The sequence below is a fragment of the Clinocottus analis genome, unplaced genomic scaffold, assembly GCF_023055335.1.
Source record: "Clinocottus analis isolate CAN_PGR_092001 unplaced genomic scaffold, fCliAna1.0.p SCAF_16, whole genome shotgun sequence".
NCBI classification, from domain to species: Eukaryota; Metazoa; Chordata; class Actinopteri; order Perciformes; family Cottidae; genus Clinocottus; species Clinocottus analis.
In genome coordinates this window covers 7,349,450-7,375,817 of record NW_027175887.1, presented here as the reverse complement: position 1 = coordinate 7,375,817, position 26,368 = coordinate 7,349,450, and the positions used below count along the sequence as shown (strand labels likewise).

The window sequence follows — 26,368 nt, the reverse complement described above, 5'->3', positions numbered from 1 at the left end:
ATGAGTGTCTGTTGGGCTGAAACTCACGTTGAGGTGTATTCACACTTATCCCGCACAGTGTGGCAGTTATTGTGAACAGCCAGACATTAGCGGAGAAATTGCAGCTGTTTTTAAAGCTTTTATTGCCACAAGATTTGCAGGGCAAGATGGTCTGTAATTCCCATCCCGCGCTCCCGCTGTGCTGTCCCTGCTGCTGACGCTGCGTTCACACTGCCCTAGTCTGGCTTTGTAAGGAAAAGTGACAGGAGGCTATCGGCTCCCCGAACAATATAGGACATTTTTACCCCCCTCTCCGCTCTTGAGATTCAGAAAAAGTTAGCTGGCAACGAAAAGAAGGCTTTGCTTCTTCCTCGGTCTCTCTTCCCCTTTGCTTCCTCTACAGTCGCCATGTGTCCCATCTCGTCTCTCCCTCTCCTCTCCCTCCCTGATTTCTCGTCCTCTATCCAAGTAACGGGAGTCTCATGCAATATGCTGTGTTTCCCCACTTGAGTGTTAATGAGGTGGATGAATATTCATGAGGAGCAGGCAGATATGGCTCTGTGGCGATTGTGCAGAGGATGCTCGTGTGCACACAGGCACTGTGGTGGCCACGTTTCTGAGGGATCTGTGGTGGGGAGACATCAGGGGGCTCTTGGCTCCTCCGCTAATGATGCAGATGTGTGTCCCTGAATTTTGTTTTGGTTGGTGATTGAAGAGATGACCCCTTTCCAAGGCCTCTCCTCTCTCCCTGGTGGCTGTTGGCGGAGCTTAAGTTTAGCCTCCAGCTGCTGGTGGAGGCCGGCCAGGAAACAAGAGAGTGAGAAAAGAAGCTACCTCTCAGTCTGCTGCCTACGGTTCTCCTCCTCATCCTCATCTTCCTCCCTGTGGCTCTGGCTTGTGACAAACAGATGCCGTGGGCCGCCTCTTTGGGGATCATCACCATCCTTTTATTAGAAGTCTCTCTCTTTCCTGCCACCTCTCCATCCTTTCATTTTCTCTGTCTCTTGCATTGCCTTTCTTGGGACACATTGTGCTGTGATGTCTACAGCCGGCAGCGCTACTTTTTTAAGGACATACGGGAAAGAATCAGGCCCATTTGAGCAGCAAAAGGCTGTGTGGCGTGTGCTCGTCGTTGCCATTTCATCCTGTATTTTCTACCATTCCCCACCACACATTTTTTTCATTGTCAGCTTTATTCTGCTCTTCAGATTCTCTTCCAATGGTCCCCGTCGTAATCTCTCTCTTTCTCTCTCCTCTCTTTCCCCTTTTTCTCTGCAGCCTTTCATTAGCATTTTCTCACTTACTCCTCACCCCAGTCTTCCTCTTCTCTCCCTACAATCTTCAGCCTGGGGCTTTCGCTTACTCCTCTTATTTGCCATTACTCTCTTTTTTTCACCCCCTCTCAGCCTCCCTCTTTCGTCCTCTGCTCCTCTGAAAGATATCCGACCCCTGCAGTCTACCTCTGAAGAAGCTGCTACGGTTCTCTTAAACATCTGTAAAATCTTTGATCTCCCACCCGCCATTTTTTTATGTGGAGCCCGTTGATGTCTGCGGCACAAGGTGGAACTGGGTTTGTCTGTCTGTCTCATGCTGTCTGTACTCGGCAACCTTTAATTCAGGAAAGGTGAGTGTTCTGTGGCTACAGACAGTCTGACTGGCTCCTTTTATATCTACTATTCGGTGACATAATAGAGGCCTTCCTGCCCCTCGGTTCTCTTGGCCTCTGTGTTCATGAAAACTGTGGCACTGCCACTTAATATTGTCAGTTCCAGTCTAGCGGGTGTCCATGCTGATTCTCATGCACACACACATCCTTCCTGCAGTTGGGGAAAGGGTGGAGGCTGGCCAATTTATCAGTGCTCTGACTGTAAGGCTACAGGGAGCCCTCCGTCTTCATCAGTTCACTGAGCGGATAGGCACAACCCAGTCACCGCTACTAGACTTACCTCATGTGTCTCCATTACACGTTAATAACAAAGCTGCGAGGGTGAGTAGAATTGGCGCTCCATGTTAAGAAACAGGGCACCGCTCAAATCACAGGTGGAGCAGGTTAAAAATGTGTTTATTAACTCTGGAAAATGACACGGCCATTGTGTGGTCATTTCATTATAAGCTCAAGAGAACAACATTAGTTTAACTGCAATATCCGACTGTTATGCTCCATTTTGATCATTTTTTGCAAAGCAAATATACAGCGAATAAATAGATTACCTATTCAACGTCTCTTCATTTTTTCTAGTTCGCTGCTATAGAAGAAGCAGCAAACCTAAATTAGCTTGTACATACAGGCTGCATAAGATGTTTAGAAAGAAAATAACTGATCACTTCTGACTAAAACTCACTTCTCGACCAACTAAAGTGTTTGGCAGTTTTGCCTAAAACATGACTCAATCAATGAATCTGTCATAACATATTTTGTTCTCTTTATAGCTTCATATCCATTTCAGTTCAAAGGCATCTAGTCTTTGAGTCAGAAGACTTTATTTGCCAACTCAAACATCAAGTTGAAGTAGCTCAGAACATTAGGAAGGAAAGGAAACTTGAATAAAATCCCATGCATGTAAATTAAACTCGCTGTACTGGATAAGGACACCACTTCAGCTACGTTAAGCCATCACGCTGAAGAGTTGTTTGAACCTTGCGTGTGAGTTGTTACACGCTGTTTCTGTCCTGTCTCGTAACGTGTCAAGGCCGTCCTGCCACAGCGAAGGATGCCTGTCTTCTTTCCCTCCTCCTCCTTTCTGGCGTCCTTGGCCCACGTGCCCCCTCGCTTCCCTCGGCCCGCTGCTGATCAAAGCTCCTTTGAGCTTGCTGAGCGGGTCCAGGGCTGATAGTAAGTTGATGATATGTGTGCGTCCCCTCTTGTGTGATTAGACGCTGTGTGACAGGCAGCGTCGGCCCCATCGGCTCACATTAAGACCCGGCGCTGTTCTGACGCCACCGCTGCCATTTTTATCTTTTAATGTTATACCTTTCTCGCCAGCCGAATCAATTACCAGTGATTATGTTAGTGTCAAAGTCTTTAGTGCCAGGCTGAGCGCTGCCGCCGCCGCCTCCCCATCCGCCGCCGTGTGGCCCAGAGGCCCAACAGAAGCCGCACTACGCTGATCCCCAGTCAGAGCACTGCTGCTGCTCAGCGCCGTCTTTACACAGCTCCAAGTTGAACCTTCCTCCTCAACAGAGCTGTTGACAATGCAAGGATGGTTCATTATGCCTGACAAACCCCCCCAATGTAGGTTCTCCTCAGAAAGAAAGCTGCACAGAGATTAGCCCTATCAATTGTGGATGTCACTGTCAGCGCTTGGTGAAGAACATGAACGTGGTTAGATCAGGGCCTTTTGGAAAAATCCACCTCCACACTTCACCATCTAGTCCAGCGGTCCCCAACTTTGTTCACGCTAAGGACAGGTTTTGTGTAAGAAAATATACTCACAAACCGGCCTTCACGTTATGGGCGATAAATATGACGTAAGAAAATCATACGGCCGGCATAAAACCAAATATCAAGTGCATGCAAATACAACTCACCATTACGCTGAATTAGTCTGCCTTAAGCTTGTTTCTCTGCAACGAGCTGGTCCATCTCAGGGTGACGGGAGATAACAACACCCAACGAGTGTTATGTATGTCCAGTCTACTCCGTAACTTAAACCCACTTCACAAAGACAGGATGTTGAAATGGAAGCCGGGTTTTCAGAGCTTTTTTGTGATCTCAGTATATTCTGCCTTAATTTAAATCCAGAACAACCGGTAAAGAATTTACTGTAAGTTTAAATTTTAGGGTAACAGATGGATGTATATGGTCATTTTTCCAAACAAAACATCTTTCCGACCACGATAATCAACATATTATTTATTTTTTCATTCATTCTTTGCACGGCCCGGTAACGGTCCGTGATCCAGCCCATCTTTTTCTCCCATGGGAGCAGTACAAGTACTTGGCCATGGTTTGCTGGTGGTGCACTATGTGTGAACATGTTTGTCATACACATACGTTCACAGACTATATATAAAGTCTTTAAATATCACAACGCTGCAAGTTTAGCATGTAACACTTTCTATAACACACGCACACTCACATACTATCCACTTTGCTTAAAATGCCGGTTATAAGCCGATACAACTCAATTTGACCCGTGCGGTTTATACATTGGTGCGGCTGATTTGTGGATTATTACGATTCTAAATTTAGCAGCAGTTGTGGAGACATACAAAATTCACTTGAAATATTCCCAAATCCCTTCACAAGTGTTCTCACTGTAAAATAGGAACCTCTCAGCTGCCGCAGCCAAACTCCCTGCTGTCCTCTTTGCCCCGTGGCGCCTCTCACCCTGCTTCACTGGCATCCACCACACTCACCCGAAGAGGCGCCATGGAAAACAGGTCAGCGCTCGCTGTTAACTCACGAACTAACTATCACGTGCTGTTAGTTCGCGAAAAATTCAGCGCAAAATAGCTGCAGCAGCTAGCTTTGCGACGACCACCGAAGGTAACAGGACTAGCCCCGGTTTGATGCCTGACTGGCAGCGGGGACGCTAGCAGCAGCAACAGCGGCTTATAAACAGTCGCGGCTCGTTTATGATGAAATACGACTTTTTCTTTACATTTAGTAGATGCGGCGAATAAAAGGTTGCGCCGTATAACCCACATTTTATGATACATGTATATTTTTTATGAACATACAGAGTAGTATAAGTAGTGCCTGCCTTCTCGGCCCAAAGGTCAATACAGTCTTTAGACTTTTAAAGCTACACATCAAATCAAATTTGGCAAGGGATTTCAAAGGATCCACATTTTATAAGCTGATTTTTTAGAGCTCAACAGTTTGGAAAAAAAATCGTCGCTTGTTTCTCAAATGTAGTTTGAAGAAGTCACCGTGGACTTTGGGAGCTGCTGACGTGGACTTTTTTTTATCGTCTCTTTGGCATTTGAAAGATCAAGACAATCAACAGATTCTTTAATTCAATGTATTAAAATGGCCATTTAATTCCAATCCAGCTGTTTACAGGAGATGGAATCTGCAGCGCAGCTCCTGTGTTTCCATTAGCACAGCTCTCTGTGGAAATAAATCAAGGGTCAGGTTTGGAGTTGCCAGTTAGGATTAAAGTTTTAAATTCTGCTGCTGCACTTCTTCACTCGACAAGCCTCCGCTGTTGACAGGGGGGGACGTTTGTTTGAGGCTTTTAAGATCTAATGTGTCCGCTCGCTATCTAAGATTGTGTCTTTGACCCTCCCTGCATCTCCGCCTGCCCATCCTCTCCTTCTTTATGTTATCCAGTGTTGAGTGGTGGTAAGGAGAGATAGTAATCTGCTACAGCCTTGGCACTCCCTCGCACTCTGGTCTCATTGTAGAAGATTGATGGCCCTCTTTTTAAAATGGCTGTTGTTCTGGATGGAGAAAAAGATGGGAGGCAGAGAAGAGGATTTAGAGTGGAAAAAAAAACGAGCGGCGGGTTGAGGCGTTTTTGAGTGTGTGTGTGTGCGGAGGAGGGAGGGGGGGGAGAAGAAAAATGGAGGTAAGGTGAATGATAGTTGGGAAAGATGGAGAAACGGAAAAGAAAATGTCACCGTGGAGGAGCTTGAGAGCTCATTAAATCGTGTTTGTATTTCATTGAGTGAGGGTATGCATCCACCTGTAATTGGCTTCACATTTGGATCACACATCAGTCTTTTTTTCTTCCTGATGCACGCGCAGGTTGTGGAATTGGGTGCGCTTCATTTGCATGTCAGCAGGATTATGTTTAAATGTCAGTATTTCTCCCCGGAGCCAGGCCTGTGTTTTTGATGGAGCGAATTTCTACATGTGACTCATGCTTCCGTTGTATTAGAATGCTGTGTACATGTTAGGCCCTCAAGATATCTGGTGTTCACTATTAGTAGTCAGTGCTGCATTGCTGCGTGGAATTAGTAGCCCTTCATCCCTCCTCATGATAGGTCTATTGCTCAGTGCCCGTGTGTGGGTGGTACTGGGTTTGATTGGCTGTGATGACAGTTATGCTCTTAATTGTGTCGGTTATTCTTCCTCTGTGGCTCTTTTTAAATGTACTGAAGCGCTTGATGTAGCCCCTTTGGCGTTTTGTTCCTTTCTACATATTGGTCTTTTTAAGTGTGTTCAGGTTTCAGGAGCGCTGAGACGTGGAGGAGCAAACCCTTCTTTTTCCACCTTATCTCTGCCCTTATTTCAGACGAGAATTGAGTCTGACAATTAATTTTTTCCTGGGATACCCCCCTTCTCGTCGTGCCCTCTGCTTAATGTGTCTTCTATCCTTTTTGTTCTGCTGTTTCTTGACTATTGTTTGTGCTGCTGTTCCACTCCCTTCTCTCTCTCTGTCTTCCTCGCTCTACTTCATCAGCCTGTTGTACATCGACCTATCCTTCATCCTGCCTCCCCCCCCTCCTCTGTGTCTTGTCGGCGCTTCATTTTTCCGCTTTCAATTTTTCCTGCTCTTGTATTTTTGTTTCCCACCTCCCTCGTCTGGCAGCTCCATCCTCTTTTTCTTTTTCCCAGATGGGCCGTGCTGTCTTATGCTCAGACATTGCTGGAGTCAACCAGTCAGGCCTTGGTGGCATGACTGGTGGGATTGTCTATTGTCATCTGTCCTGGTCTTAAGTGACCACTTGAGACTGCCAGTCAGAAGAGGGCAAACGACACAGGACAGAGAAGACAGGAAGGGCAAGGAGGCAGATTCCCATCCCGCTTATATAAACTGTTGATGGGGTTGTTACAAGCTGCGGGTCGTACTTCATTTCCTGTGGTCACAACCCACAATCACACCCCTGACCAGTGTGTATATTGGACACTGAAAGAAAAGACCACAACATTTCTTTTTTTTTGTCAAAAAGAATCATTGTGGAAGGAAGAAGTTGTTCAAGTTGAGGACATTGCTGTTACGTTGCTGATTGTTCTATCAGGATAGTGTTTATAGAAAGAAGTGAAAGTTCAAAATATCATTATTTCCGCAATAATTGTGTTTTCATCCTCTTGAGGGCAGCACAAACATGCTGTGAAAACAACAAAGATTTATTATCATCTTTTCTCCCCCGACCCCTGAGGGAAATGTGACTCTTTAGCCGCTAAATATTCCACCTAGACCACCGGATTGTAACAAACTAACTGTTTGAGCGGTTAGCTTGCAGTGTTTGTTTGTTTTTTATAGCTTTTTTGCTGTAGACGGCTGCCGTTTACAATAAAAAATGAGGTTCTGAAAGATACAAGAGTGAATCAAGACCGTAAGACTGTGAACACTAAAACCGAAACAATAGGCTGTGAGTCATCAGCTCCACACAGCTGAGCGGAGCTGCACAGTTGGGTTATCATTTTCTATTGCAGGGCTCAACCCTACATTTTCAAATTGGTTGCAACAAGGCACAACTTTTGGTTGCCAAAACTGAAAATACGGTTGCCATTTTTCATCGCCTATTATTCTTGAGAAGTTAAGAGTATAATACTATGCAGTTATACATTAACTTAATAGTTAAATATTGATTTATTACTGAAACTGTACAAAAGTCTTGGTTTGTGTTAACATGTCCACCCTCAGTTTCTGATAAATACCATTAGTTCAGCTGTTGTTGTTGAATCCAGAAGGCCACTAGTTGCTTTTTTATCTGAAATAGTGAAAAGTGAATAATTACCATCACAAGTTCCAAGAGTCATTTTAAAGGTGACGTCTTTTTCTGGGCAGACTAATAGTCATCACTAGCTTCATCTTTGTCTTACTGCGACAATTAGAGGCAGCGTAAGCTGTGTGCCAAAGCTGTGCAGTTATCTGAACGTGTCCAGTATTTCTCTACATCCACAGAATAATTCTCTACAAACTGCCTTACGCAATAGGAAAACTGCACCACGAGGGAAACAATTATAACTGAAATAACAGTCTCTTTGATGGTCACAAATCAAAAAAGCAATAAAAAGGCAGGATGGTCAGCATCCTATTAGGTTGTAGAAAATAATTTATAAAACTACGGTGGTATTAAATAGATTTTTTTTAAATGGGTCCTATCGATCCAGGTTGCATGAATTTTGTTGTCAAATTTGAAGTGAACGGCTGCTTTGTTGAGACAGTGATCACGTATTCATTTCAGGGGAGCTATTGATCGGACGGTGCTGAGCCCACACACACACACATTACACACTCAGGTTCACTGTCTGGCATTTCTCTCAGGGCTCAACCTCTGTTTTATGCATCTGATTGACATTTCCTTAATATGTAAACATGTGGCTCTTAAGATATTTCATTAATTCACGTAGATCATCTCCTTTCTTTCTGAGGTAAAAGCCTACAGGCAGTTTGGATACCGGTCATGAATACAAAGAGCCTACGTGTCAGAAGTAGCCTTTGTTCAATACAGCTGACTGTAAGTTAGTGTTTCAGTCCATCAGCATTTATTTAAGTTCTGGGGGGAAAACACTTTTTTTCTGTAGCTATTGCCATAATTTCATTAATTTATGCATGCTTTAAAATGCAGTTTTACACTTAATGATCTGGGTATGAAATACATTTAACTCAAATAAGTATAAGTATCAATATTTCTACGTAATGTCTTAAATTACAGGCATCTTTATGTATTATAAGCTCAACGAGTATCAGTTTATATGGCAAGTCTCTGCGCTTCCTTCATCTACAGAGGATCTACATCTATTACTTCAGTGCCATTAGCGAAGCGAAACTGTGGAAAAGAAACCAGCTTTAAATTAACAGCGAAAGAATCTTGCGGACAAACAACAATTAAACTAAATGGAAATGGAAGCTACAATGTTGATGCAGTACTTTCCACAACACGATGAGAAGGAAATTCACCGTGTGTGTCGCGGTCATGCTGGCAAACTCAACCTAGATAAATCTTGCCCGAGTTTCCGAAGTGGAATTCCGACTTGAATGACCGTTCCGTTGCACTTTCCCGTGTCGGATGTCTGTTTTTTTTTTCCCCGAGTACAATAGTTTGCAGCACTAGACTTTGAGGCTTCTAATGAGACTGCCAGAGTCTACCGCTACGCCAGAGTCGAGGGCCACTGTGGGTCTGTTCTGTCAGATGGTTGTACGGTTATTGGGGTCTCTGCGGGCCTTTTCATGCATTACAATAACACGCAGCGTCTGCATCGGAATTTACCCACGAAGATTTGTATCCATAGTTATGGGTCAGTGTAAATATACCCAAAGAAGTATTAAAAAAGCGTTTAGCCTGCTTTGAACTTGATTGCTATAAGCACCCTCGTTTGATTTGTGGAAATGAGATTGCTTTCCTTCATGGCTCTGTTTACACCTGTGGCTTAGCTCAGTTTGCTGTTTGGAAACAGTCCAGATACAGTTTGTGTTTGGATTAGTGTTTTAATGCCGGGTGTAATTACATAAGGAGGGCCCCTGTTCCACTTTGTTCCGCCTCGCTGTGTAAACCTCACTACCTCTTCATAAAACATGTCTTTGTGATATCTTGTCACACACACACACACACACACACACACACACACACACACACACACACACACACACACGCACGCACACTTCCAGCTCCACAAATGTTCTGCATTCAAGTCTCCTACATAACAGATGCGCACACAAACAGTCAACTTGACAAGGAGTCTCTTGCAAGAATATGATAAGGCACCGGCTTTCACCCACGCTCGCTCTCACAACAGTCTTGTTGATTCTTTCCGCTGTTTGCGTTTGCAGCTTGCCAAAAAGCTCAGGCTCTGGACAGACGTGCAGCACTGACACACCTACGGACAGAGAGACCTGATGGACAAGGTCCAGCTGGCCAGTCATGGCAGCAGCAAGCGGAACAGATGTGTGAGGGACTTTGATCTAGGTGAGTAGCAAATGGGGTTAGGATCTGGAGAGGAAAGAAGGAGGGGACATTGGTCTATACCAATATGAGGAAATGCCAAGTACAGCGTGGAGAGGGGGGTGAGAGAAACACTTTCAGCCTATAATATATTTGTAAAAATTTAGTGTCAAAAACTTAAAATGGTGAGTAACTAACTCAAGGTCTTGTTTTACGTCTTTAGCTTGTTACTTTTTTAGCACCTTTCCGTTGGTGTTATTCGTTATTAAAACCGCTAAAGAGCAGCAGACACAGTGAGTTCCTTTTTGTACGCGGGGGACAGGAGATCATTTAACTAGATAAATAAACTCTGTCAAACAGTAGAACAACTATATGCTCTTATGCCTTCAGCGCTTGCCGTCACGACGTCATTAAATCACGTGGATGGAGCGTCAGTCATCAACATAAATGTTTCAAAAATAATTTACGTATCTTAGTTCCTACACAATGAGCATAACTCAGAAAGTAAATTAATAATATTCCTGAAATTCCAATTCACCAATTTATACACTCGTGGCTCTTACAACCTTTGTATTTCATACATTTTGGAGAAAAAAAGTCTCCCTTTTTGTCTCTGCGGCTCAGGCCTACACACCAATATTGTAATAGTTCTACATTTAATTTGATCTACGTGTCTATTTGTTTGACACACTGTGCTCTTTTAAATTCTACGCGCCATTAAAGTCATTGGGTCTACTTTGCAGACACATCATGAACAATAATGAGTTGCTAAGTTGTACCTCAGTAATTTATCTGAAGCAAACTAAGTTTCGTTGAGCTTTTTAAAACCTGTACACCTATTCTCAGATGGCTCATGTTGAACCAGATAGTTGGTAAAAGGAAATTGATGATCCAGAATGAAAATAAGGTGGATGGTTTGAATGAAAACACAAACCGTCAGAAAGAATGAAGTTGACAGATGATCTGAGCGACATCAGTGGAGGAATACCAAGTAGCAAGAGAACAGAGGATGCAGCAAACACTTGATCATATAAATGGCAGCTGGGTAAGAAGTTTAAGGTCGTATTCAGCCGTCATTTGAAAGTGGGAATTGCACCCACTTCTAATAAAAGACTAAAAAGTGAGAAAAAAGGAAGGAGATCAGTTTTTTTAGAAGGGGAAATGAGGACGGAGGCATGGAGGATGTGCAACCATGAGAGGCCCCAAAAAAAGAACAATAAAATGTATCCTACAGGGGAAATTATGTTGGTCTGTGTGTTTCATGCCTCCCCCAAAAACGTGTCCATGTTAATTAGGTATAATGTAAAACTAGCAAGAACAGCAAGAAAGCAAGAGCAAAAGCTAGATGAAAAGACTGAAGAGCACACCATTCAGTTGGAGGCCATAAGACGCAGTTTTGTGTGTGCTGAGGGGAGAAAATATGAAATGATAGTGAATTATTGATGTGACATACTGGCCTGCTGGTGCGTACAGGTTTGTCTGCAGTTTTGTTTGTTTCATCAAATGTTTAACAAAGTGAATCTTTCTTTTTGGTTTAAAAGGTTGATGTCGAGCAAATGTAGAGAGGAGAAATCTCAAGAAAGAGTATTCTCCACGTTCCCTCATGTTTCGAGTGTGACTTACCTTCATTTATTCAATATGAAACTCGCATTTCACTTGGCAGCGTCTTCCAACATCAGCGTTGCTGCATGTAGCCATGAAAATTAAATCTGTGTGTGGGATTCGTTGAGAAATGCTGGCATACTTTGATCACCTCCTTTCCATATTATCATACAGAGCATTATGCAGAGTTGACATGAATATGGTTTTTGCTGATGTACTTTATGTGAGGCTGTGCCTGTGATATTGGATTTCCTGGTTGTGACTTCATTTCTGTTCTCTTTGGAAACTCAAAATAGTTTAAGGATTGAAAAAGATAAAAACTATTGTGTGCGTTCTTGTTTTTTGGTCCAGACATGGTTTTTTTGTGTATATGTGTCTGTGTGTGTGTGTGTGTGTAAGTAGGTGTGTATGTGTCAGTCCTTGATGACCCTGCAGCTACAGCCAATTTGCTGTGATCACAATGACAAGTGTCTCCATATGGATACTTAGTAATTAGCTAAGAGGAGATGGAGAGAGGTTGGAGTTGGTGCCTGTCAGGGGGCCCCACTCGTCTTAAACCCCCCCAAATCTTGTCTGGGTGCCAGCCATCGCCGCCCTCCCCTCACACTTCGCTGCTCCAGTTAATTGAAGCCACTTCAGATCAGTCAGAGGAGCTGGATCTGCACGCCTGAGCAGACCACGGCGCTCACCTGACCTGACCTGTCAGTCTCCACCACCAAGCTGCCTGCCATACACACACACAACCACATTGTCACATTTCACAGTTTGCGGCGGGGATCTCGGGGAGACGCTCAGCACGCACACTGAGGCTCGACAATCAGGCTCGTCCACTAGCTCAAGACAAGTAAAATGACATGCCGGGCTAGTAAATCTAGCATCTCTCTTGCCCGAATGGGCTAGTGGTAAAAACAAATAAACACACAGTTTATTTGCAGAGCTAATGATGGAAGTAATTGAAGATTAACCTTCTTAAATACATTGCAATGTTGTTTTACAACTGTCTAGCGCTTTGGTCAACTATTGCTGTCTTTAAATGTGCTCCATTGATAAAAGCATAACCATAACCTTCAAACTTGAGCTTCTCATCTCTGTTGAGCGATGCAGGAGTTCAGCTGGGTGTTTTAGAGTAAGTTGGATAAAACATGATGATTCATTTCAGTGTTTGTTGTTTCTTTATAATGGCTAATACATTTCATAATTTGTATGGGGGCAAGTATGTTTCTGACCTGCTTTCTGTACCAGGCAAGATAAAAACAACACAAACATTGAACCCTGTAACCTCCTCACTAGAGCACATCAGTCACTGTTGCAGTCTAAGCCAAGGTGCAGTTTTCAGTTATGAAGCAATAAAACCCTTGAGCTTTGTTTCTTTTATTTAGGCAGGTTCAAACCGTATGAAGACATCCAAACATCTGGATCCAAAATTAATTGCAAATTGTTTGCCAGGCGTTAGACCTTCATCGACAAGAAGGGACCCTGTAATGCAGTTTTAGGGCTACGAGACCAATGTTGACACCCGCCGGTAGTTACTCATGCTTGAAAAGCCAAAAGCAAAACAAAAAACAAATGAACCAAGCGCAAACTTATACTCAAGATGCAGTACAATGCTTGTCCAATACTTTTCTAGACTCTGAGAAGATGAGTCCTAGCTCAGTGAGAACAGAGAGCCGAGACCGCAAGCCCACAAAGCCCAGCTGAAGCGCCACAGACTGCCATTCGATTTGTTTGGACTAATTTGCCTGCCGCATGGCCCTCGTTGACAGATTACTGCTGAATTGAAAATGGTATATAGTTATCAGAAGAGCAGCCAATGCAACAAAGCAACTACTTGTCCCCCTTGACCCAAAAACGGCTGAGTAAGGTCTGCAAAGGCCAGAAAAGTGAGACCTTGGAACAAACGAGCGACGCTGTTATTCTTCCTGTGAGGACACGCTCGCAGCAGAAGAAGAAAGTATCCTTTATTAATCCCTTTGGGGAAAATGGTCTCTGCATTGGACCCATCCTCAGTAATTAAGGAGCAGTGTGCTGCCGTGAGGCGCCCGGGGAGCAACTGGGGGTTCAGTGTCTTGCTCATGGACACTTAGACATGGGGAGACCAGGGTTCGAACCGTCTTCTTCGTGGTTACAGAACGACCACTCTCCCCATGAGCTATAAAGCTGCAGGCCAGTGACTCGACGTCTCGCTCACTGACACGAGGAGCCGGGCGCAAGTTGGCTGACGGGTTTGCGTCTAAAGGTGCTCCAGTTGTTGAGGGATCGTCACCTTGTTGCCCTAAAGGGTTAAACGTTCCAATTTGCCATCCTGCAGAGGTTAAATGCTTTCCTCTTTAATGCCGCGCTCCTGTGTTCCCTTCTGCAACGCTGCCTTCACTGAACACGAGGGATGTGTGAAGTAGAACCACAGGGAATAGCCTAGATCTTTTTGAGACAAGCCACTCGGGAGTGAACGTCTAAAATGAGAAGTGGAGCTTGTGTATTGTTTTAAATGCCATGCTTCTTCTCATTCGGCGTGCCTCCTTGTAGTCATAGCTCAGTCAGCTGACATTTAAAGCTGTAGCCATTACGGACTCTGCTGCTGCTTTAGTAGAGGCCCGGTTGTTACCGGCGTGAATATGAACAGACAGATGTGACAGCTGGCCAGCCATATGTGACAAGCCTTTTAGATCTTTACACCTTAATTATTCTTTCCCTCGGGACCAATATTGACATTTTAGGTCTTAACACTCAGACCTTACAAACCGCCAGCCTCCAGTTGGCATTATGTCTCTTGGCAGCCCGCAAGCAGCCGAGAAAGGTGGTTGATAAGTGCTCACAACTAAATTCATTCAGACGTGCGTTTTCCAATTCATCAGTGTTGTAAAACTCATTGTGTGTTGTTAACTGATAAGTAGCTGTGTCAAAGGTTTCTTCCATTTTTATTTTCTTAATGAAGTTTTTCCTAATTATCAGTGATGGTCTGAGGTTGGAAGGCATCCTTTTCATTTATTTTTTATAGTTTTTTTATATTGGTGTTGAGAAGCCCTTAGAGACTCAGTGTGATTAGGGGCTATACAAATAAAACTGACTTGGAAGTGGAAGTTGAATTATTTCTAACACGGTATCTATAATTATCTAATCTTGGCTGCAATTTTCACATGTCTCTAATAATCCATGTATGCAAGCATATGGAAGCCCATTTCCACCAGTAAAAGACATAATTATGAGATAGAAAGTCAAAATTATGAGATAGAAAGTCATAATTATGAGATAGAAAGTCATAATTATGAGATTATACTTTCTTTTAATTAGGAAGGAAAAAAAAATCCAGCGTCACTGAAGCGCGTGCACAATTCCTATCTCATAATTTTGACTTTCTATCTCATAATTATAACAAGCGTGTGTGTATAATAAAATACATAAATACATAGTAATTTCGACGATGTCGTGTTTTTTTTTTTCATATATTACGTTGAATGAGCTGCTGCCATCTCTGCAGGTGACATGTGTATTCATCTTGTTATTGTCTCAGCAGTACTCACAGGATGAAAAGCAACTTGGTCATTTTTCTCTATTAATCTCTTTATCTCTGACGCTCTCCCCTTCGCTGTGTCTCTCACCTGGGTCAAACCACACGTTCTCTTTTCTCTGGTTATCCCAGGTTCTAATTTCTTGTTTCGGAGCTGGCCGATGTGTTTTATTCAAACATTTCCATGTCTAGCTTGAGTGCTACTGTATCTTCATTTCATGTCTTTCTTGCTTACTTGGTTGCTTTCTTCTTCTCTTTTGACTTTTTTCTTGTTTAGTTGCACTCTGTCTTTGAGTGTTTTTTTCTCATGACACTGCAGACTGCCACTGTTAGCTGTCAGTCGTGCAGTAAATTGTGGTCACTCGAGGACACAAGGTGGGTCGTCTCTGCATTTTCAATGCCGCTGAACTTGGATGCAAATTAGTTTGCTCAGTGTGCCTTGTCTGATTGTTTGCTTTTATGCAGATCAAGTTTAAATGCCGTTCAGCCAAACTGTTGGTTCATCAGTAAAAGTTCACACATTTGTAGCTTCAAGGGATGCATAATAAGAAAAAACTTTCTTTTACAAATAACTGATAATATAATTCCCATTGCTATGATTAATTAAGTGCAATGCCATCATAATATCCTTAATCTCTAATTATGTTGCAGATTTAGCCTTTTGCTGAAGCGCTGCTGTGCATTTAGTACTTTTTGCTCCAGCAGCTGTATGATGCTTCCACAGTGTCGCCTGAAGTGAAAACACATTGGAAACAGATCAATCTCCTTCTATTGGCCTTATTACATTTATTTTAAATACACATGTCACATGTACTGGAAACAATTAGTATGTTAGTTATGTTAAAGCTAAAAACAAGAGGAAGCGTGTCTTTGTGCACGTTTAACGAACAAATGAATCATGTGTGCATCACACTTAGCCAGGTAACAGCTCTAAATATATTATTGGTCACAATATTTTGTAGAAATTGTTGCCTAAAACCTCTACATGGTTTCTTTAATTCCGTTTGACATCTTAAAAGATCAATGCAATATAGATGTCATGGCACTGGACAGTTCAACGCTTGTTTATTGCTCAGCAGGAATTTTTCTCATTCTTTTTTTTTTCCTTCCATGTTCCCACAAGTCAAGGTCTTGTTTAACTTGTTTAAACTGTTTTACCGAAGATATCATAATGCCAACACATGACCACACCTGGATGTACAGAAATGTAGCTCTTCATACTCTATCAATTGTAATTCAGTGCAGCTCTCTTGGAGTAAATATCAATAACAGGAAATTATTCTAAACTGCAAAGCTTTGTGGGTTTAATCAAAGCGATGTTGGCATCTTACAGTCTGCATCAAAATACTGGCAGTTGTAAATTCTTTGAATGAAAACGACTTTACTTGGCTGCTTCTGTAACTTCTTCAAGACGAGTCCATCTTGCTTATCCGAAGTTACCGGGACTGGAATCTGATTTGTTTTGACATCTGTCTCCCTTGTTTGCTTCACTTTCTTTGTCTCCGTCTGACAGATTTTTCCTGCTTCTTCTTTTGTTTCTTATTCTTTTTTTGTCAATGGTCATATTTTTCTGTGGACAAATACATCAGTGGAAGAAAAAAAAGCACCTTCACGCTCTCATTTTCGCTTGATCCGTTTTTCCCTAACTCTTCTTTTATTGCTGTGTCCTCTTATCTTTATGTATTCATGATTACATAAACGCTGTCTGTGTCACTACTGTTGTCTTTTTTTCCCACTTTGCTTTTTCTCTATTTATCTGCCTCCGTCCATCACTGCCTAGTGTTGCCACCGTGTTGGCATCTGCCAGAGCAGAGAAAGTCTCTCTGATGTGTTTCATTGGCCGTTCAGAGATCGCTATGTGCCCGCCTGACTCAAATGACTTCATTAGAGGGTGATAATCTCAGAGGGGGTCGCCACCAAAGGCAGCCGGATGCGTCTGATTTGTAAGTGCAATTTATGCAAAAGATGAAACGTGTTGAATAGTTAACGTGAGTAATCTCAAATGGCAGAATAGGCAGAGCTTTACGGCTGGAAGTTGGGTATGGTGGCAGGAGTGGCTTGGACTCTGGGCATAACTGTTGGTCGGGCAACTCACTGCGGAGATCTAAAATGTCACTGTGTGTGTGTGTGTGTGTGTGTGTGTGTGAGAGTGTGTGTGAGCGGTTGAGGTCGCCGAGCAGCTTTATCTGCTTGGCATTTCCATGCTTTCAGAGCCGACTACGGCAGCGGGCACCATCTGATGACCCCCCAAAAGGCTCAGCACTGCAAAGAATATTGAGGGGAACACATGTAACCTTAACATGAATTAGGAAAGCTTGGATTCGGAGGATGACATCCAGGGTTTTGTCACCTTCTCTAACACCGGCAGTTATTTTGAGGGCGTTATCTTAATAGTGTTGTGGGGAGCTTGGGTTTGAGTCCTCCGTGCTGACTTTTTCTGTGAGCCCCCGTGCGCATGCAATGAACTGATCTCAAATCAGACCGCTGGCTGATTAAAACGGACGATATGACACATTAACAGTTGTCTGGCATCAGCTTGTGGCTGCACCTCTGCAGTCGTTTCCACTTCAGTACTGCGAGGATGGAGGTTGGCATTTAGGCGCCAGCAGCCAAACAGAAACGTACGCTGGCTGCAAGCACTCAACGCCCACCACTATCTCAGATAGGGTTCTTCAGGGAGTGAATATTGAAAATGTCACCTGAAAATTATATGTAAATATTGAAGCTGTTGAGATATTGACTTTTTTCACATCATATGCCTCCTAAAGGGAAAGTCACAACAATCCACAACATTTATGACATTGAAAACTACATTAATGTACTGTAAAAATGAGATATACTTCTTTTTTTATTATTTATAATTAGCTAAAGATGTGAGAAGCACTGAGCAACAAGTCAAGGCATTTTAAATATTTAAAATGAAAGTGAAATTGAATCGGTATTGCTTGAGAATGTTAGTCTATTTTTAAAGTTATTTTTAATTTGAATGGCTAATCTAACCAGCAATATATTTCTCTCCTTAATGTTCCAGGCATTTTGCCGTTTAATATCAAGACTGTTGTTTGACACTTTTCAGATTTCAGATGACTCATTTACAGCCCTCACTGTATAATGCATGTGCTCTTTAATGTATAGATAACAATGTATAAAAGGTGAGGAGATCACTGTTGGTTTTAAAAGAATATCCATCTTTTATGAATTTAATGGAGAGCATTTAATATGCTCTCTGAATATAAATGAACGTGTGTCTGTCTGTGTGTGTGTGTGTGTGTGTGTGTGTGTGTGTGTGTCTGTGTGTGTGTGTGTGTGTGTGTGTGTGTGTGTGTGTGTGTGTGTGTGTGTGTGTGTGTGTGTGTGTGTGTGTGTGTAAATGTGGTAATTGGGCGGCAGAGTGACGTTGGGGCACACAAAGGAGTAACCCTTGTCGTACCAAGTGCAACCGATGGATAGAACTGAACTTATTAGCACAGCTACCTTTCCTCTCCCTTCTTTTCACTGAAAAGAGCAACGGCAAGGCAATAAGACAGAGAGCACCGTGTGCACCTGTCTCCCTGTCTCCAAATCTCCCCGATGGTCCGTGAGACTGTGGCTTTCCTACAGTGTTCGTGAAAATATGTGAATTCTGGAGTGAATGAGAAAAGCCGAATGCGATTTGAAAACTCTTGCACTTGCCAAATGATGTGATAAATAATGAGAAAGATGGATTCACTCATGAAATGAAATATAAAATACCCGTGGCAGTGAATTACATTATTAGTTGGCACATGTCTTTGTTTATGAAACACTGCCTCACAGCTGTAGACAGCAAACGAGAATAACATCTTGCCTTGTGTTTCTAAGTTTGTGAAGACTTTGCACCTTTGTTGTCAATCTAAAAAGTACTCCGTCTCTCTACTGCGTCTTTGAGAAGTGTTAGAAACGCACCTAATTACATTTTACATGTTGCAGCGTTTCCAACATCAGTTAAGAATTTGCTTGACTTTTACATTCACATATGTGTTTTATTTCTTTTACTTCTAATGGATGCCATGGTCACTTTAAAACCACACGTAGAAATATAATAATGATACATGTGTTGCATTGGTTAGGTTTAGGCACATAAAGGGAAAGATCATTAGTTAGAATGGGTCCAAATTACTACCTCTTTAGGGTTAGGTACCTTCCCCATCATGGTCAGAATAAACACTTGAATACTGGAGAAGTTTCTCGGTCCGGGTTAAAAGAAACCAACCGTGAAAGAATGTTAGAAAGAACAAATACAAAATGGGCGCCAGGTCTTTTTGACCCATCCAGCCACCATAGTAATACATTTAAAGGCTGCAAGAGGTGACTTGGATATTAACATAGTGTTGTGTTGGTGCATTTGCTGAAGAAAATGATCCTGTCATTTCTCTTTGGAGGACAGTGTCAACAAAGGATGACCCAGGACCCCTCACTCGATGACCCTGTACAGCAGCTTCATGCTTCAGTGGTTACTGCTGAATGGTCTCAAATAAGAGGGAGAGATCAGATGTGACATCTGGTAAGAAGCGGTAATATTGTCCCCTCAGGTGGAAGATGGGCTTTGTGTGGAAAAATGCCAGCCCCTCCCTCGCGGCATTAGATTGCCCTTGATCCCCATATTTCAGCACAGTGATGTGACAGTATGACAAGTTAAGTGAATAGTGGATGTTAATTGGCTTTTCTTCAACCTGCTTGTGTGGATCCACTTTGATTTGAAGTGCTTTATGTTAATAGGAGGACCTAACAGGAGGGAAACATCCAGAAAGATGGTGACTTTTCAGAGATATTTGGTTCATTGATGGTGTCTTGAAAAGGATAGCAAACCTAGCACACCTGGCTGTCAATCACGCCAACGATATTTATGTTTCTCATGTCTTCTTCTCTGTATCTTTTCTTCTCCAAAAACAAAGAATTTAAATGAAGATCCACTCAAAGTTGGCTCGCACCTCTCGTCTTTGTCGCCCGTGTCCCTCCTCTCCACTCTGTTTAAGATGACAACTCACAAATTCAGTGTCTTGTACTGCCGCCGGCACTGTTCATCATTATAATTGTTGGAAAGAAGGGAAGATGTGGTGAGGAGAAAAGGAGGTAAAACCTATTTGTGCCTGAACCCTCATTCACTCACTCGTACCTTATTTACTCATCCACTATTCCGACATTAAACACTCAATAGTTTACTCTATTGTGAGATTTCAGGCGCTAATCAGGCTTCAATTTGTGTCACCATTGCCATTTCAGGAGCATCAGCAAACCATTGAGTTCTACATTTTGTGTTCCATCAAGGGATTATTTTCATGGCTTTATAGTACATAAACGTTAGACATATAATTCAGGCTGTCAAACGAAATGGCTCAATGTAAGTATACTACACTTGGTAGCAAATAGGGAGCAATTCTAGTCGAAGCACTGCGGTGAGGGAAATGGGAGCGTGAAGGGAAGATTAAATTGTCCCTCACTGGAACGCCTTGCTATGGATCTGGGAATGAAAGCAGTTTTACCTAAGGTGACATTTCTGTGCTAAAGCAAGCTGACATGATTTGAAACCATAATTTGAAATGGAAACAACTCAAGGAGGAGGTTGGCGACCAAAGCCTGAACTGGTCTTAACCTTTAGATTTAAAATTCTAATCATGTCACGACTGAACCTCGCATTGATTTTTGCACAATGTTGTATTTCTGAGTGAAATGTCATCTCAACTACAAGATTTTTTTTTTCGGAAATCAGAAGAAAATAACGATGGATTGAGAGTGCATTGAAGTTATTGATGTTTTATAAAGATATTATAAACTTATTCTACTTGATGGACAACATTTTGTGAGTGTATGTAATTCTGTGTGAACATCTTTTGCATGAAGTGCATCCGGGATACGTCAAAGCTAAGTGAATGTGTTTTGTGTTCCATCAAGTTTTGTCATTCATCAGCCACAGTCAGGTTTTTATGGATCAAATATCTTGTTTTGCGTCATGCTTTGGTCCATAAAAGCTGAAACCTGTTGGTCTGTGAAGGCATTGACTGATTGCACACATGATGTCCAACACACTCTGTGATAAGACAAGGATCAGAGGAGATTAGACAAGCGGAGGGGATAAAGATAGAGCTAAAGACAGGCTTTGTTTTTTGCCCCCTTATGAGCCAGGGCTCCTGCTAATTACCAAGCTCTCTGGTCCTTGCTAAATGTGTTTGAAATCCACTGGATGCAGATAATTGAGCTGGAAATGTGTTACATGACAAAGTCACGCTGAAGGACAACCAATAAAAAAGGCCTCCCCCCTCCCCTTCCCCTGTTTTCTCTGTCAGGCATACTTTTGAAATGAAACTTCCCCAAATCATTCATTCCGCAGCGTTCGTCTGAGTTGTTTGCTGAGATTGAAGCTTAGGGGATGTTTGAGCCACCTATTGTGATAAGCTATAGTCAAAACAGAGACGGGCCAATGGCGGGTGTGTCAGACAGGACTGTGTTTTCACGTTGCAGAAATAATTGCTTTTAGCCTTCAGTTTAAGAATAGATCCTTCACACATCATCATTGCAAAGTGGAAAAATGGTTTATAGCCACAGGCTAGATGTGTCTGTCCATGCATCTCAAGTTCTCTCTCAGCTAAGCAGTCTCTTGTACTTGTAGCCTAAATCTGAAATTGATTTTAGCGCTTTATATGAATATTGATTTACTGGCTTGGATACATTGATCCCAGGCAGAGATGCCTCCCCTGAGCATGTTTGAGTAAAGTGAAAACAAGGTGAAGAGAGACTCCTTGCCCTATTATTTGCATTTTAATTATAAATTGCATCATTGCACTGAGTGCGCTAACAAAACAGCTCCCTCTCCCTCCGTTCACTCCTCCCTTAAGCTCCAAGCTCGGCTCGCTTCATGAGAATGAAACTCCATGCGGAGAAGCCTCTGCAGGGCAGAAAACTAAACAGGCGGGCTAATGCGTAGCATCCAGTACTCGCGTGGATGAAGGTGAACGAAGCCTTTTTCTCAGTGGGTGCAAGCAAGTGTTGCATAGTTCTTCTTCTGCAGCTGCTTCAGAGAAAGGAAGAGATGTATTGTCGAAAAAAAACATTTTAATTTTGATGGTTAGGCAGACTTTGCTGCATTTCAGTGTTGGAAAAGAACACGCACTCGCTGCAGCCAGTATAATTTTGTCATTTAGAAAGCACTTTTTTGTCGCTATCTTGGCTGCATAGGCCCACTGTGTCTGCCTCAGAGTGTGTATTGGTATATATTTGGCTCTCTATGCTGTTTGTGTGTGTGTCCGTCTGTGCTTATGTAGAAGTGTTTGTCTTTTAGAGGGCTAATTGATCACATTTCAGTGGTGTGTAAGGACAAATCACAAGACCGTAGACTGAAAGGCTTTACGTGGGACTCAAAGCTTCCATTCTGGATTTTCACATGATACCATTATGTTTGTACCCTGATGTACACATACAGCCTCATCTAAAGGTTGTGTGTATGATGGTACCACTGCCAGGTGAGTAAAGCAACTGTGCAGGGTTTTTAGAGGATTGCGTCTGTCAAGTGAGCCCTTTATCTCTCTTGCAGGTCGGTCTCGCATTGAATTTTTTATATCGAATGTTTCAAGCTGAGTGTGCAAAACATAAGGAGAAGAGTATGCAGATTGGTTTCCATGGTAAGTGTGATGAGACTGAAAGTCTTTGCGGTAAAGGGATTTGTGTATGCAATTACACTAGTACACTACTAGACCATGTATTTACTTATCAGACATTCATTCATTCACATATTTCAGCTTTGTGGCAAAATATGTCAACTTTAGATTAGATTAGTTAATCCTTTTTTTTATGGAAACAAAGTGTTCAACATCAAAGTAAATAGCTTGTAAAGATGGTTTTAAACGTGTCGATTAGTTTTATGTTGGAGCAGCTCTTTTGCTTGTGTTTTCTGGAGCTTAACACTAAAAGACACGGCAACTGGTCAAAAGCAGAAGTTTGGGGAAGATCAGAATCAGAAGGGATAGAGATAAAGAGTGAAAAGAAAGGACAATGGCAAAATACTCTATTCTGTTTCTTTTTCAACTCTTGAATAACCTCGGGCTCGGACTGCGTCCAGCCTCCGTACGCCATTGATTATACCAAAGGATGAATGATGATGTCGTGTGAGAGCTGAGGCTTTTTCTCTCATGTCACCAAGGTTTGACCGTTGCACTTCTCCCCGTGTGACACACATGTTTTTAATAAGTAAAAATGTGTGAAGAACAAAGTCTGCCCCTGTGTGTTAAAGCTGGGATTGTTTTTGTCATCACTATACTTTAGTAGTCTTCGTGTGTTTTGGGAACTGCTGTCAGTCTTATAAATGTGGTCCAGTACGTCAATGCAGGGACTGCTTATCTCTAAAGGTGACACCAGCCTTCAGTTAATGAATTTTACCAACAGAAGTGGTGATAGGTATATCTGTATTTATGCTGTGAAGTTCAGCTAGGATATTAACATTCATGATTTGGGCTAAGCTATCTCACTTTCTTTCGTGAGACGCTGTATGCCAATTTTCGTTATCTTAGCAGCGCAAATAAATACATTTCTGAATTTAGTTTGTTCAAAGGTAGGAAAAAGTGGGACTAAAGCAAAACAAAAGACGTGTGGTACAGGCATGGTTGCCTGGTTTTATAGCAATCGTGACTAGAGTTTAAGAGAGGGAGAGGAAACGGGGGAGTTTAGTTAATAGTTTGAAAAGGGAAGGAATAAAGAGGGAAAACAGGGAGAGAGAGAGAGAGAGAGAGAGAGAGAGAGAGAGAGAGAGAGAGAGAGAGAGAGAGAGAGAGAGAGAGAGAGAGACAGCAGCGACATGGAGAGGGATGGGGATGTTGTTTCACTGGGGGTTGTGCCACGGTGGGAGGGCCTCAGTCTCTGGCAGCGCCTCTTAATCCATCACACCTCCTGTGGCCCCGGGATCCGACACACTACAGTGTCTCCCCACAACCCGCCGCAGAGTTCACGCTTAGCCCGGTCATGCATGTGTGCCCAGTGTTCTCGGCGTTCTCTCATCCCTGTTTTCACCCTCTCCGAGTGAGTGTCGGGGCTTTCAGCGGTGCCTCGGGCGAGATGGACAGACGCTGTTTCACAGCAGACATGTTTTCATACATGCTCCACGTCCAGCCTTGTTCACACACACACACACACACACACACACATACACACACACACACACACACACTTACACGCGCGTGTGCCTTTCACTCACACCTGAGAGGAAACTCTCTTTCCCGATGCATATTTTGCTTGCCAGTCTCACCTGCTGCAGCTTCACATATCGTCTGGTTTTCGTGCCACTAATATCAGAGACACCACGCTGCTACTTCCCTCTCTCGTGTCTGCTGCCAAAACTCCTGAATCTCTCATAGCTGCGAGTTGGAATCACTTCCGTCATATGGTCCCTGTGTGTGTGTTTGCTTATGTGCCACCAGCCAGCTGTGTATGATTTTTTCAGGAATGAGAGTCAGCTACTTCTCTTGATCAGTCTTGCTGATCCCCGGATGTGTCTGCACACATTCCCTGTAAGCTTTCTTTGGAACGTTGAATGCTATCTGACCTTATAATGAACAGGCTTCATTAACCCGCTGTCAGATTTCTCACCAGAGCCGGAGGAAAGAGGGTAGTTCCTACCCTGTTGACTCCGAGCTTCTAAAAAGTGAACTAGTACGTGGGCGTTTGATTTATGTTCAGAAAGGCTGCACACATACGCTCAAAGCTGCAACACTGTCACTTCGCTTCAGCTCTTTGGCACGTTTTCAGTCTTTGTAGTCGGTCCCTCTAAACTCTGCAACCTGTCTTAGTGCCTCGCTGTGTCGCTCGCTGCCTATTGTCGCACAAGGTGACCCTCTAAACACTCCAGGATACCTGCTGGGAGTCCTTCCTTTTCTGCTGCAGCCAAATCACACAGCTCCACCCCCTGTCCACCTGGTGGTGGTGTCTCTGCACAGTGCCACTCGTTTTCTCCTCCCAGCAGGAAGCAGGTCCCCCGAGGGAGAGTCTGGTGGGAAGTCCCTTGTATTTGTGTCCTTTCCATTTGGCAAGTGAAAGGGAATTTAGATTGCGACATGTTATTTGTGTGTGTGTGTGTGTGTGTCCCCTCCACCCACCCTCAACCTCATTTTATTTTTCTCTTTTAGAGTTTCAGCAATAGCTGCAATGCATTCTCCGTTCTGTCATTCTTCACCTCCTATTTCACAGCAGGCCTGGTCGCCTGAAGTCCCTGCCATATGGCCGTACTGAGGGATTCCTTGGGATAAACGTAACTATTTCATACAAATCCATTGATAAAACTGCGGGGCTTGTCATCGTCATGACCAGCAGCCAGTGATGGAAAGTAGTGTAGTACATTTACTATAATGGATTTCCATTTATCGATTAATAATACAACATATAGATCGGTAATACATGATGATGTGTAATTTCAAACTTAACGGAAATTCACAAGCTACCCAGCAGAAGCTAACCATAGTTTAAATTTTGTGTTGATAGTAGCGGTCTGTGTTTCTGAGCACCAGAGGAAAGGCGAGGTCTGACAGTTTGCTTCGCTCTGGTTCTGGTTCTCCTGAACCTCCCTTCACTCCAGCGGGCCCAGCAGCACGGCCTGGGTCTCCAGCAGCGTGGTGTCGGGTTGGTGAGGCTGGATGTGCATGTCAGCACTCTCTGTTTGCTTATGAAGCTCATAAAGAGGCATCAGTATTATATTGAGACTGTTTCATAACCAGTTAAAAGTTCCTCATAGTGACTTTAAACAATCAATTAGCTACTTGCTGGTAATTAGTTTTTTTTTTTACTAAAAATAGAATAAATAACAGTTTGACCGTATTAAAAATACCGACAGGCTTCCAGCTTGGAGCGGCTGTGCAGAGAACATGTGCATTCACCAGCTATTCAGATTGTCACGAGCACAGATGGAGAAACAAATGAACACAAATGTGTCCTTATTAGTGTAAATATGCATTGTAAGCTGTTCACGTTATCAGATTTGCAGATGGAGGTAACATATGCAAAGTAATATATGCTATCGCCATGTAAAATTTACAGATGGAGTTAATATCACACCACAGGCTTTGTTCCAGCATGGGCAGCGCGTCCTGTGTTGACTCGGGGCGTAACGTGAGCCTGCGGTGCGGTTACCGTGTGCAGTGTGGTTGTAACGGTCGGGGCGGCTGGCGAGGTCCGGATGAGGGAGGCATCCTCTCGCTTAGCTCTTGTTTATAAGAGGAAGTTGAATCTATCTGTCTGCTGGTTTGTCAGACTTTCCTCCCTGGCGTGTTGAGGTGTGTGACAGAGAGATGGAGAGAGATGGCGGCTGGACTGGCAGAGGCAGAGCAGACTGTCTCTCCGTAATGAATATAAATGGGCTCCAGGTCTCACTCTCCTCATCTGGCTCCCCTCTCTGAAAACAGGCACGGGACGAGGCGGTGGGATGGAGGAGGCCCATACGCCTCCTGTCTCTCTCTACTTTTAACATTTGCTGCATTGTACATACAGAACACACACAAACACAGA

At 43.1% G+C, this 26,368-nt stretch overlaps 1 protein-coding gene across 1 annotated transcript in view; it reads left to right on the top strand.

Moving 5' to 3' along the window:
• Positions 1-26,368, top strand: part of spop (speckle type BTB/POZ protein) — an 80,127-nt gene that overhangs the window by 21,703 nt on the left and 32,056 nt on the right. The window contains 2 exon segments of the mRNA XM_068578345.1: positions 24,661-24,860; positions 25,375-25,508. Of these exon segments, the coding sequence (XP_068434446.1) occupies positions 24,661-24,860; positions 25,375-25,508 (334 nt within the window).